The following is a 12,762-nucleotide window of genomic DNA, read 5'->3' as shown; positions in this document are numbered from 1 at the left end:
CTTACAGAAAACGTTTGACCTCTGTCATTGCCAACAAAGGATATATAACAAAGTATTGAGATGAACTTTTGATATTGACCAAATACTTATTTTCCACCATGATTTGCAAATAAATTCTTTAAAACTCAGACAATGTGATTTTCTGGATTTTTTCCCCCATTTTGTCTCTCATAGTTGAGGTATACCTATGATGAAAATTACAGGCCTCTCTCATCTTTTTAAGTGGGAGAACTTGCACAATTGGTGGCTGACTAAATACTTTTTTGCCCCACTGTATGTGGCCAGCATATTTATAAAAGTTTGTGTGATGAAATGGAATTATGAAGGGCAGGCTCAGGGAGAAAAACATTTTCTTACATCTCCTGAGGAGCGTGGGAAATACAGGAGGATGAGACTGGCACTTCCCTGAGGAATTCACAATGTTGTGGATGGCATTACTTGGGAGCTGGGGTTTCAGTCTGGGAAGATTCTTGTTAGAGGTTGTTGCTAATAAACATAGCTGGACATCATGTCAGCTCTAGCCCAAGGAACTCCAACAGACCATGTAAATTCAGCTATGTTTATTAGCTACAACCACAACATTGTGAATTCCTCAGGGAGGTGCCAGTCTCATCCTCTTGTATCTCCCACGCTCCTCAGGAGATGTAAGAAAATGTTTTTCTCCCTGAGCCTGCCCTTCATAATTCCATTCCATCACAGTTTGGTACAAATCATATTTCTTTGTGGTACATATACAGATAAACAAACACAAATGTATAGCTAAATGAGCAATTTAAATAATGCTTTCCATCCCACCAAAAGATAGGCAGGGGCTAGTGAAGCTCAGGCGATACTGTCAAATATGTTCAGGAAAAAAATGGAGTTTTACCACTTTGCCCTCAAAGCAAAAACTCCTCAGAAAAAAAGCCTGAATCATATTCTACAGTCTTTGAAACTTCTATGGCTTTATTTGTATAAATTCTGGGTTCAGTGTACTGAGACAAGATTCTCTTTGCCATTCATTCTCCTGAAATCCTGCATGCCAACTTTTCATAATTACAGGGGGAAAAAATAAAACACTGAGCGGAGGATATTACAAAAAATATGTGCGTAACATTGTCATTACCTAATTGCTATCCCATTACATATAAGTATAGGGCATGAACAACATGTATGACAAAAGCAGGACATGAACACAGAAAAAACACACAAAAATATACAACTCTCTTATTATGCCTTTTATTCAGGTTTGGCTTTTTCTCCCAATTCTCCTGTTGAAAATTATACTTGGCTATAAATATGAAAAAGAAAAGAGTGTAAGTACTCAAGTAGGAGTACCGTATTCTGTTTTCAGCGCTAAAATATAGTACATCTTCTAAAGGTTCCCTGAGCTGGCATTTGCACATAAGAATTAGCCCCAACAATTGGCTTGCTGAATCGCACAGCTAATAGTGGTTCCATTGCAATATTCCTGAATTACTTTTCTGTCAGTAATGTTCTTCTTGCCAATGTGAAAAGTCTATTTCAAGCTGACACTGCAGAAGCAGCAGAAATCACTGCCTTGCATTTTAAGAAGCATTCTATTCTCTCTTCCCAAGGGGCGGTTGGCTCGCCCCACTTTTAAGTTTCTAGGATCCTACCAGGATGGCTCGATTGCATAAAATGACTCTAATACAGAATAGCCATCATGACAGTAGGAGCATAAAGGTAATAGGAGTATTCCATCACGGAAAGTACAAAAACACCAGCAATGCCAGAATTTGTTACTAACTGCAACTGCAAGACTCACACGTTGGTTGGTTATTAATGTTTTATGTTTAGTTATCAGACAGAAAGGGCAAATGTTGATTGTCTGTTAGACTCACAAGTTTGTTAGACTAAAGACTCACAAACATGTAAACATGCCTGTGCTCCAAGTACCTTTATGGCTGTAAACAATCAGAACAGCCTGATCAACCCAGATCACATTTTAAAGAACTACAAAAGATGGTTGTCTGAGAGATCAGCTAGGCTAGCCCTCTCTCTCTGAAAGCCCTTAAAAATCTATATAACAGAAGTCTTTTTAGTTTTCCAACAGATTGTTGGAAAGAAATTATGCAAGAGACTCAGGATTCTTTCCATCTGTATGTCTACCAGCAGGATAATTCTCTTAAAAATAGGCTAGATCTGACCAGGGTTTATGGAGAAAATTTCCAGGAAAAAAAAAACCTAGTTGGTCAGTGGTTTGGAATGCTGCCAACTGCTCTAAGCATCCTCTGACTTCCTTCCTGGTCACATGATCCAAAATGGACTATCGGTAGCACACCCCATGCTTCCAGGTGCACAACAGACAAAACATGAGAGGAGACACACAGACACGATACATACACATTCCCCTTGATTAGACACTCACAAACACAGAGATGCATGCATATAGCCAACATATATGAACACACCCTGATTAGCTGTTGGGGAGAAAATGCATTCATACATATCGACCAAACAAGTTATCTCATTATATAAAAGAAAGTATTACTGCTGTTACATTCTTTTATCTTGCTTTGTTAATTTATACTAATTAAAACAAAACAAAACACATTCCACATGGAGCTACTCTTGAAAAGCATTCGGAAACTTCAGCTGGTCCAGAATGCAGCAGCATGTGCAATATTGAGTGTACCACAGTACATCCATGTAACACCATTGCTCTGTGAGATGTACTGGTCCCCAGCAGACTTCCAGGTGCAAGTCAAGATGCTGACTGTCACCTTTAAAGCCCTGCATGGCATGGTGCCAGATTATTTGTGGGACTGCTTCTCCCTGATGGTTTCTGCCTGTCCCATCAGATTTGGCAGAGTGGGCATGCTCAGCTCCCTGCTGAGGCAGTGTCATACGGTGCGTCCGAGGAAGCATGCCTTCTCTGTCAGGATGGCTGCCCACGGAACAGCCTCCCTCCAGAGATATGGACAGCTCCAACCGTACCGGCCTTTTGCAAAGTTGTGACGGCCTGGTTCTGGAGCTCTGGGGTAGACATATGGCATGGTAACTGTGAGTGATCTACACTTTTGACCAGCACACAAACCCTCGTTTAGTCAAGCCAGTCTCTTCCTCGTCTTCTCCACCAAGCCACGGGTACTCTCTTTGGTTTGCCTGAGTCAGGAGAGAAGAAACTCCCTGCTCTGATCTTAATTAGATAATTGATTATTTATTTATTTAATGGATTGATAGGGCTACTCAACTCAAACAATATGTCTCTGGGCAGCATACAACAAAAACAAACAATACCACACAAAACCACACATACACTAAAAAGATACCCAATATATAAAATATAAAATGGTGACCAAACATAATAATTAAACAACACAAAGGGGACTTTGCTCAATTAGACCCAAACACCTGGGGAAAAAGCCAGGTCTTATCCACTTTTCTAAAGGAAAGCAGAGCTGGGGGCTCGTCATATTTCAGTGGCAAGATCTTTCCAGAGGACAGGGACAGCCACCGAAAAGTCATGCTTCCTAGGTCCCATGAGATGGCCAAATTTAAAAAAGGGAACCTAGAGCATGCCCTCCTTATGTGAACACGTGGAATGGGCAGATGTTCTTGGGAGAAGGTGGTCCCACACCTTGAATCGCACCCAGAAGCCTACTGGGAGCCAATGCAGCTAGTAGCGTAGTCGTGTCACATAGGTGGAATTAAATAAAATAAAAATCTTCATCACACGAAAGAAAAAACAAACACTGAGGTAAACGGGTTGGAAAGAATTCCAGAAGCCATGTTCTACATGCTTTCCCTCTATATATATTACAGTAGAGTCTCGCTTATCCAACATAAACGGGCCGGCAGAATGTCGGGTAAGCAAAAATGTCAGATTACCCGCAGTAATCCCCCCTCGCCCAAATGGCAGATTCAGTCCAGTGCTTTTGTCTTTCTGATTGCCATCTATGGGTTGTGCAGTTGTTGTCTTTGTTGGGTTTTCCTGTTGCACGCAAAACCAGGAGTTCTCAATCACGCACTGATTGCTTTGCTTTCGCGCCATTGCGCTTTCCTTTGTTTGCAGGTGATACAAAGCATCCACTTGCGGTTTTTTGAGCTAAGCACCCGAAGTATCCGCTTACGGTTTCACTTCCCCTTTTTCTCTGCTAGGCCTGGGTGGTGAAATTAACTAGGCGAAGCCGAGCAGCGCCTTCACCGCGCCACACCACGCCATGCTGGCTGAATCTGACACACGCCTGCTGCACCTGTTGCAATCGATTTTTGCGTTGCGGCGCCACACTGTCAGGAGCAACAAGAAAGAGCACACTCACGCTCGCAAACAAGCGGCACACTTTTCTCATCACCGATTTATGCGTGTTGTGTTTTTTTTAGGGGTGTCGGATAAGATGGAATGTCGGATAAGCGAAGGTCGGTTAAACAAGATTCTACTGTATTTATAAATCAGATTTACACGCCACCTATATCACTATGTAAGTGACTCTAGGTGGCTCACACATAAGAGGAATAAAAACAGTTTAAAAACTACAAAACGAAGTTAAAAAAAGACTACAAGACAAAGTTAAAAAATGGAGAGAGCATCCTCAAGGGACTAACCACTCCCAGTGTCAGGAGCCCCAATTGGATCCCCAAGGTTGTCGGCAGAACCAGATCTTAACGCTCTTCCGGAAGGCCAGAAGAGTGGGGGCCAATCTCACCTCAGGGGGCAAGATATTCCACAGGGCAGAAGTGACAGCAGAAAAGGCTCTCCTCCTAGACCCCACCAGCTGAAATTCTCTAGCCAACAGGGTCCGCAACATGACCTTCCTGCCGGACCAGGTGGAATGGACAATGAACCGGGACAAGGCGGTTCCTCAGGTAACTTGAGAATTTAACCTAATTAAATTCATTGTTGTAGGGATAGGCTTTTGTGATCGTCTTGATCTAGGTCAGTGTTTCTCAACTTTGCAACTTTAAGAAATTAGGCTGTGGAATTCTGTGGGTTGAAGTCCACACAACTTAAAGTTGCCAAGATTGAGAAACACTGATCAGGCTTACACTTCCCATAAGCAAATTAACATAAGACAGCTACATATTTCACAAATTAGTTCAGTACTGAAATAATAGATATTCTTCACCTTTTTACATTTCAAGTTTTATTCCTTTCCTCTATTATCTACTGTACTCTATATCATAAGCCTCATAGAGCAGCTACTTTCTCCTCTTTCCTTAAGAAGAGCTATGAATCTTGATGGTAAGTCTATAAATAACCAATTACACTGTCAGTTACTAAAACACACATGTACTTATTATGTTATCATAAAATTAACATGGAACTTACCAGTACAAAGTAGTATGCATATAGAGCTACTACATGGTGAATTACAAAAAATATATCCCCAATTGCCTTCCAGTAAAATACAATAAGCAACAAATCTAAAAAGGAATAAAGAAAGAATCAGTAAAATTCTACAATTATTATATTTTATTTTAAAGCTTTTCATAATGCAAGAACATGGGGAAAATATTAAAAGAGAAATCAAATCAAACAAACATTCAGAATAATTTTTTTGCTCAGCAGTAATCCCCACCTAAAAAGGAAGGCATACTTGCCAAAACAGAAAGTTTGGCATTACTACTCTGATCATATGAAATGCCTTTATAATGCCACTTTAAAACAAGTGAAGTACCAAGGTAACATATTCTCACTGAACTGGTGTACACAATTATATAATGACAGGGCAGCTCTGAGAACTGAGGTATATGAAAATCCTTCTATGTGGGTTAAGTATATAAAGTCTTTTATCTTCTAAACCTTTACCATGTTTCCCACAATGCAAGGACTTGCATACGGCACACTTTTTATTTGAAAAGATCCAGTATTAAAAGCTAGATATAAAATATAGTTACAGTATTTGGTGTCCTTGTTTTGCATCAAATATTTAGCATAAACTATTTCTCTTGCAGAAAATGAATGTAATAGCATTGAAGTAATAAATCATATGGAAGTTAGGAATCTCCAGTATAAATAAAGGGTTATTCCAATATTTAGCAAGAACATTTCTTGTCCTCCCCCAAAAACACATCACATCTGCTCCAAAATATCTTCTGCATGTAGTGGCAGTGGCAAGATTAAAAATTTGTTCTACTGTTGAAAACAGCATTCATCATCACCTTTGGATACATCTCACTATATAATGTGATGTGATTTATTTATTTGCTTCATTTATTCAATTTACATGCCTGCCCAACTCACCTAAGTGACTCTGGGCCACTAACATAACATTAAAAACAATAATCAACAAAAATAGAAAAAGCAGATATATGTTATAGCTGTCAAACTTTCATTATTTTGAAAAAAAAATCCCATTCATTTTTAATATAAAAGCTGGAGTTCTGAATGCATGGAAACAATAGGTACAACTGTGAATTGAGCTATGAAGTTCATAAAGATCATGAATCGACTTTTCAAAAATTGGGTCCACCTGCCAGTTCCGTTGGCAACAATTATAATGCAATCCGTCCAGAACACCAAAGTCCACAGCATCACACTGCAATGTGGAAAGGGATATCACAGTACTAACACTGAAGGCAGAGAGACTATATGAGGAAGCACCAACAAAATTACTTCTCTTTTTCTTTTATCTGGATAAAAGCTTTCAAGTGGCACTGACTTGCCAGAACATTATTAAAAAACAGAGACTCGAGTTTGGCTTATGATCCCTTACCATATAAAAATGATCATAACTACTAACATAAACCTCAGATTTACATCACCAAAGGAAGTTATTATCAAGCTAATCCTAAAGTTGCCTGATGTTTCTTACAATAGCAATCTCCTCCCACTTTATGTTTAGAATTTTTTTTTTTAAATTTAAGACTTACAAGAGGAGATGCATACTGCATTTATGTATATACTGCTGTAGTCTTTTTAAAACTGGGAAGAGTGGGTGAAGAAGTTCAACTTCCAAAACAAAAGAGACAATATACTTTCCATTTGATTAATCAATTTACATCTCAAGGGGAACTAAGGTGAAATGTGTAATTAGGAAGCTAAGTTTTCCTCCATGAATGGCCCTCATTTCTTTCCCCTTAGTTATTTTTCTATAGTTATTAAATTACTGACACCAGATTAGAGCTAGTGCCATGGAAGCAGGAAGAAAAATGGAAAGAAAAAAGTAATTCTTGTTACACAAGCTTGAGAATATGAGAACTTTACAGAAAAAAGCATTTTGAAACTTAACACAATACTGTCATATTATGAAATAAAATAATCACATTTTACAGCATAATTTTTTTGTGCCAGGGAAATACAGTAACAATTCTGCTTCCCTGTGTAAGGAAAAATATGGTAAACAATTCTGCTTCGTACAGATAGACTTTCCTGAAGAGGAGCATGTTTTGGCAAACATTCTGCTAAAAGGTTCTTTCAAAATACAGATGACTTACAATAAATTACACAATACTTTATACATTACCTGAAATGAGGTAGCCTGAAGTAATAGCAAGATTTAGTTGCACTGTAGAAGGATCACCCCTATAAACAAAGACACCCAAGGCATTACATTTATGCAAACTTACAAGTGTGTGTCGATTAAATATAACACACTGTAAACATTTTGCACATTGCTTACACTTATCTTTCCCCAAATATCATGATCACTTTTTTTGATGTCGGAAGAGAAATCTTACATAACTGACTCTGGTAAATGGCAAACAGGCAAGAGAACAGCTCCTGAACAGATATATTAAAAAAAAAAAAAAAGTAAGGTATAGTATTCTGAAGACAACCAATTGAGAGGGGTCAACCACTGTTCAGCCAATTAGGTTGCTAACTTCCTCCACCTTTGCTTCTAGTATCTCAGTTTCAACTCAGATGAACAAAAACATCTCCGTTCCAGCACAGGAAGTGAGCCAAAGGAGGTGAGTACATGGTAATAGCTGTGGTCAGGCTGCCCCAGTTTTTTTGGTGTTAGTGAAGCAAAAGCCCCAGATGTCCTCCACATTACAGTTCAATATAAGCCTCTCCTGCAATTTTGGAAAGGTTTGGGTAGTAAACAGATATACATCCCTTATATTTTTAATTAAAACATGAGATAATTTGACCAGCCAAAGAAATAACAAGAGACAGAGAAAATGGGATTTACAAACCAAGGTATTTCTTACCAAACACGGTCAGCATTAATAGCTTCATCATATAACAAAATATAGACACAAAATATTCCAACCACCAAGGCATGGAATGTAGACGCTGTCCTAAAAAGACAAAAGCAATCCCATTAGGCGTATGCTCCCTTTAATTTGGTGGCACAATAATGAGAGAAACAAACAAAACAAGTAAAACACTTCCTATGACCTTAAAATGAGATTTGTGCAATAAAAATGTTTCTACTGTACTGGGCACCTCATAAAAATTTAATTAGGGTTGATTATAATTATCCTATGGTTGTAACTCAGTAATTGGGACATTCATCCATATAGTTTTGCCTTGTCATACTGTTGTTGCATTTTGGGATAAACCAACGGATTGCTAATATGATTATCGATCAACTGCTTTAGGGTGCATATGTTCTTAGCTACATTTGGAATCTACAAAGATATCAAGAACGCTGGCCTTTCTGGGCATGTGGGTTGGCTAAAAGAAGGAGAAGGAGAATTCTACACTAGATCTGCAGCAGTGAATTACTAACATGTGTCGTTCATCAGCATTTCAATTAGTCTTTTTTCATCAAAGGGCAAAGATGATTTTCAAGCACTATAGTCAAACCTTTTGGAGTTTCTTCAGTTTATAATATAATTTCCAAAAGGCCTTGTTTCCTGGCCTTTTTTCTTTAATTGCTCTGCCTATTAATTTTGTGGATCCTTTAATGCCGTGATATACATTTGTACTTTTTTATTAGCTTGTATAATTTTCTTTCAAAAAGGCATGTACTGCCCTTATTATCCAGGAGAGACACAAGATATACTATGCATTTCTAAAAATGATCAGGAAGAGAAACAACACTGATACTTATTTTCAAGCCTCTCCATATAGCTTGGAGACTCATAACCCAGAGGAAAATCACTGTCTTTCAAGGGGTTTATGATGGAAATGAATTGCCAGTAGTCTGAGAGACCTTCCAAGAGATATAAAATTCTTAAGGGCACAGTCAGTACACCCATTACATGGTGTTATGGGAGACAGAGAAAACAAAGATGAAGTCAGCTGTGATCCTCAGCTAAGAAGAACCTGACAACACCAAGAGGGGATTCACATTTACTGTATTCCTGCCTTACCCACTCTGGTGCCCCTTAGATATATGGGGCTAATCTTCATTACCACTACTGGTATGGCCAGTGGTTATGTTGGTTTACAACCTGGTATCTTCCAGGTGTATTGAATTGCAGTTATGGTCATCTTCAATACACCTGGAGGATACCAGGTTGTGAAACAATAACATATACAGTGAAACCTCGATTTAACAGACCAGTTGAGGTGAGATCTCTTACTTCTGCATGTCTATTAAATTACATAAGTGACATAAATTACCACAGATGATTTAATTCAGTGCAAATGACATTAAAATAACATAAATTTAACCGCCTTATCCAGTGTACTTATGATGCCACAAGTGTGCCTGTTAGTTTAGGGGTATGTCTGAATAGAAAATTTGGTCCATTGCATCTGAAATCCGCTCACTTGGGGTCTATTACATTTATTATACTTCCATACACTTTATCTATCAAGGTTTCACAGTTTACAATTCATTATTAAAGTATTTATGGTAAATAAGCTAAAATTAAAATAACTAAATCTAAACATGTTCACAATAATTTGATGCAACATTACCAACCAATGGTTGGTACAACACAATGAATGTAATGAAGAAAAAAATAAGGTTTCATTGTATTGAATACCCACTAAAAGAGACATTAATATTGGATGCATATTTCATAGTTCTTTACAGAAGTGCACTGAAAAAATTGCAACAACGTAATACTGCAACCAATTATAAATGTTAATTGATTAATGAGGTTAGATTTTAGCTTAATTAATAATTGTCATTGAAGCTATATGAAATAGATATTTCTCCTTTAATCCCTCATATCCAAGTAACACACAGAATCTTTTAACACACACAGAATGTTTTACATGCATGTATACAGGTGAAACTCGAAAAATTAGAATATCGTGCAAATGTTCATTTATGTCAGTAAGGCAACTCAAAAGGTGAAACCAATATATGAGATAGACGCATTACATGCAAAGCGAGATATGTCAAGCCTTACTTTGGTATAATTGTGATGATTATGGCATACAGCTTATGAAAACCCCAAATTCACAATCTCAGAAAATTAGAATAGTGTGAAAAGGTTCAATATTCTAGGCTCAAAGTGTCCCACTCTAATCAGCTAATGAATCCATAACACCTGCAAAGGGTTCCTAAGCCTTTAAATGGTCTCTAGGCTGGTTCAGCAGGAATCACAAGCATGGGAAAGACTGCTGACCTGACAGTTGTGCAGAAAACCATCATTGACACCCTCCATAAGGAGGGAAAGCCCCAAAAGGTAATTGCAAAAGAAGTTGGATGTTCCCAAAGTGCTGTATCAAAGCACATCAATAGAAGGTTACGTGGAAGGGAAAAGTGTGGAAGAAAAAGGTGCACAAGCAGCAGGGATGACCGCAGCCTGGAGAGGATTGTCAGGAAAAGGCCATTCAAAAGTGTTGGGGACTTTCACAAGGAGTGGACCTCTGAGGCTGGAGTTAGTGCATCAAGAGCCACCACACACAGACGGATCCTGGACACAGGCTTCAAATGTCGTATTCCTCTTATCAAGCCGCTCCTGAACAACAAACAACGTCAGAAGCGTCTTACCTGGGCTACAGAAAAAAAGAACTGGTCTGTTGCCCAGTGGTCCAAAGTCCTCTTTTCTGATGAGAGCAACTTTTGCATCTCATTTGGGAACCAAGGACCCAGAGTCAGGAGGAAGAATGGAGAGGCACACAGTGCACGATGCTTGAAGTCCAGTGTGAAGTTTCCAGAGTCTGTGTTGATTTGGGGAGCCATGTCATCTGCTGGTGTTGGTCCACTGTGCTTCATTAAGTCCAGGGTCAACACAGCCGTCTACCAGGAGATTTTGGAGCACTTCATGCTTCCTTCCACAGACGAGCTTTATGGGGATGCTGACTTCATTTTCCAGCAGGATTTGGCACCTGCCCACACTGCCAAAAGTACCAAAACCTGGTTCAATGACCATGGAATTACTGTGCTTGATTGGCCAGCAAACTCACCTGACCTGAACCCCATAGAGAATCTATGGGGCATTGCCAAGAGAAAGATGAGGGACATGAGACCGAACAATGCAGCGGAGCTGAAGACCGCTATTGAAGCATCCTGGTCTTCCATAACACCTCAGCAGTGCCACAGGCTGATAGCATCCATGCCACGCCACATTGTGGCAATCATTGCTGCAAAAGGGGCCCAAACAAAGTACTGAGTACATATGCATGCTTATACTTTGCAGAGGTCCAATATTGTTCTATTTCCAATTCTTGTGTTATTGATGTCATGTAATATTCTAATTTTCTGAGACTCTGAATTTGGGGTTTTCATAAGCTGTACGCCATAATCATCACAATTATACCAAAGTAAGGCTTGACATATCTCGCTTTGCATGTAATGTGTCTATCTCATATATTGGTTTCACCTTTTGAGTTGCCTTACTGACATAAATGAACGTTTGCACAATATTCTAATTTTTCGAGCTTCATCTGTACATTCAGTCTAATGGCAGCAAAGACATTTCTGTACCTTCACAACTGAAATGTTTTTTAAAAACTTTGTGAAGCCAAATGCCAAAAATATGGATGAGATTTTAAAATACTGGCCTTATTTGCTTGAAAAAGAAAAGTATCTTTTCCTGGTTTACAGAATTTCTATTTTCTATTATTTCAAGAGATCGTGCTTGTTTGGTATATTACCTTTCAGTTAGCTTTCTGGCTTTAATATATACATACAGAACATACACAGTTGTTTTAGGCAGGTGTGAAAAAATGCTGTAAAGTAAGAATGCTTTCAAAAATATATATTGTTTATGTTTATCAATTTACAAAATGCAAAGTGAGCAAACAGAAGAAAAACCCAAATCAAATCAATATTTGGTGTGACCACCCTTTGCCTTCAAAACAGCATCAGTTCTTCTAGGTACACTTGCACACAGTTTTTGAAGGAATGCGGCAGGTAGGTTGTTCCAAACATCTTGGAGAACTAACCACAGATCTCCTGTGGATGTAGACTGCCTCAAATCCTTCTGTCTCTTCATGTAATCCCAGACAGACTCGATGATGTTGAGATCAGGGCTCTGTGGGGGCCAAACCATCACTTCCAGGACTCCTTAGTTTTCTTTATGTTGAAGATAGTTCTTCATGACATTGGCTCTGTGTTTGGGGTCGTTGACCTGCTGCAGAATAAATTTGGGGCTAATCACACGCCTCCCTGATGGTATGGCATGATGGATAAGGATCTGCCTGTATTTCTCAGCATTGAGGACACCATTGATCCTGACCAAATCTCCAACTCCATTTGCAGAAATGCAGCCCCAAACTTGCAAGGTACCTCCACCATGCTTCACTGTTGCCTGCAGACACTCATTATTGCACCGCTCTCCAGCCCTTTGGCGAACAAACTGCCTCCTGCTACAGCCAAATATTTCAAATGTTGACTCATCAGTCCAGAGCACCTGCTGCCATTTTTCTGCACCCCAGTTCCTATGTTTTCGTGCGTAGTTGAGTTGCTTAGCCTTGTTTCCACATCAGAGGTATGGCTTTTTGGCTGCAATTCTTCCATGAAG

At 39.0% G+C, this 12,762-nt stretch overlaps 1 protein-coding gene across 1 annotated transcript in view; it reads right to left on the bottom strand.

Annotated features, from left to right (window-relative positions):
* The window catches only part of TLCD4 (TLC domain containing 4), a 37,755-nt gene that overhangs the window by 12,853 nt on the left and 12,140 nt on the right, over positions 1 to 12,762 (bottom strand). Inside the window, exons 3-5 of the mRNA XM_088154123.1 lie at positions 8,098 to 8,187; positions 7,410 to 7,468; positions 5,273 to 5,367 (exon numbers count right to left, since the gene is read on the bottom strand). Of these exons, the coding sequence (XP_088010249.1) occupies positions 5,273 to 5,367; positions 7,410 to 7,468; positions 8,098 to 8,187 (244 nt within the window). The remainder of the gene's footprint in view (positions 1 to 5,272; positions 5,368 to 7,409; positions 7,469 to 8,097; positions 8,188 to 12,762) is intronic.

Source organism: Python bivittatus, unplaced genomic scaffold (assembly GCF_059951505.1).
Source record: "Python bivittatus isolate LINGU-HERP-01145 unplaced genomic scaffold, Pbiv_v1 ctg000700_np1212, whole genome shotgun sequence".
Taxonomy (NCBI): Eukaryota; Metazoa; Chordata; class Lepidosauria; order Squamata; family Pythonidae; genus Python; species Python bivittatus.
The sequence above is the reverse complement of the archived record's forward strand: the minus strand, read 5'-3'. Positions and strand labels throughout refer to the sequence as shown.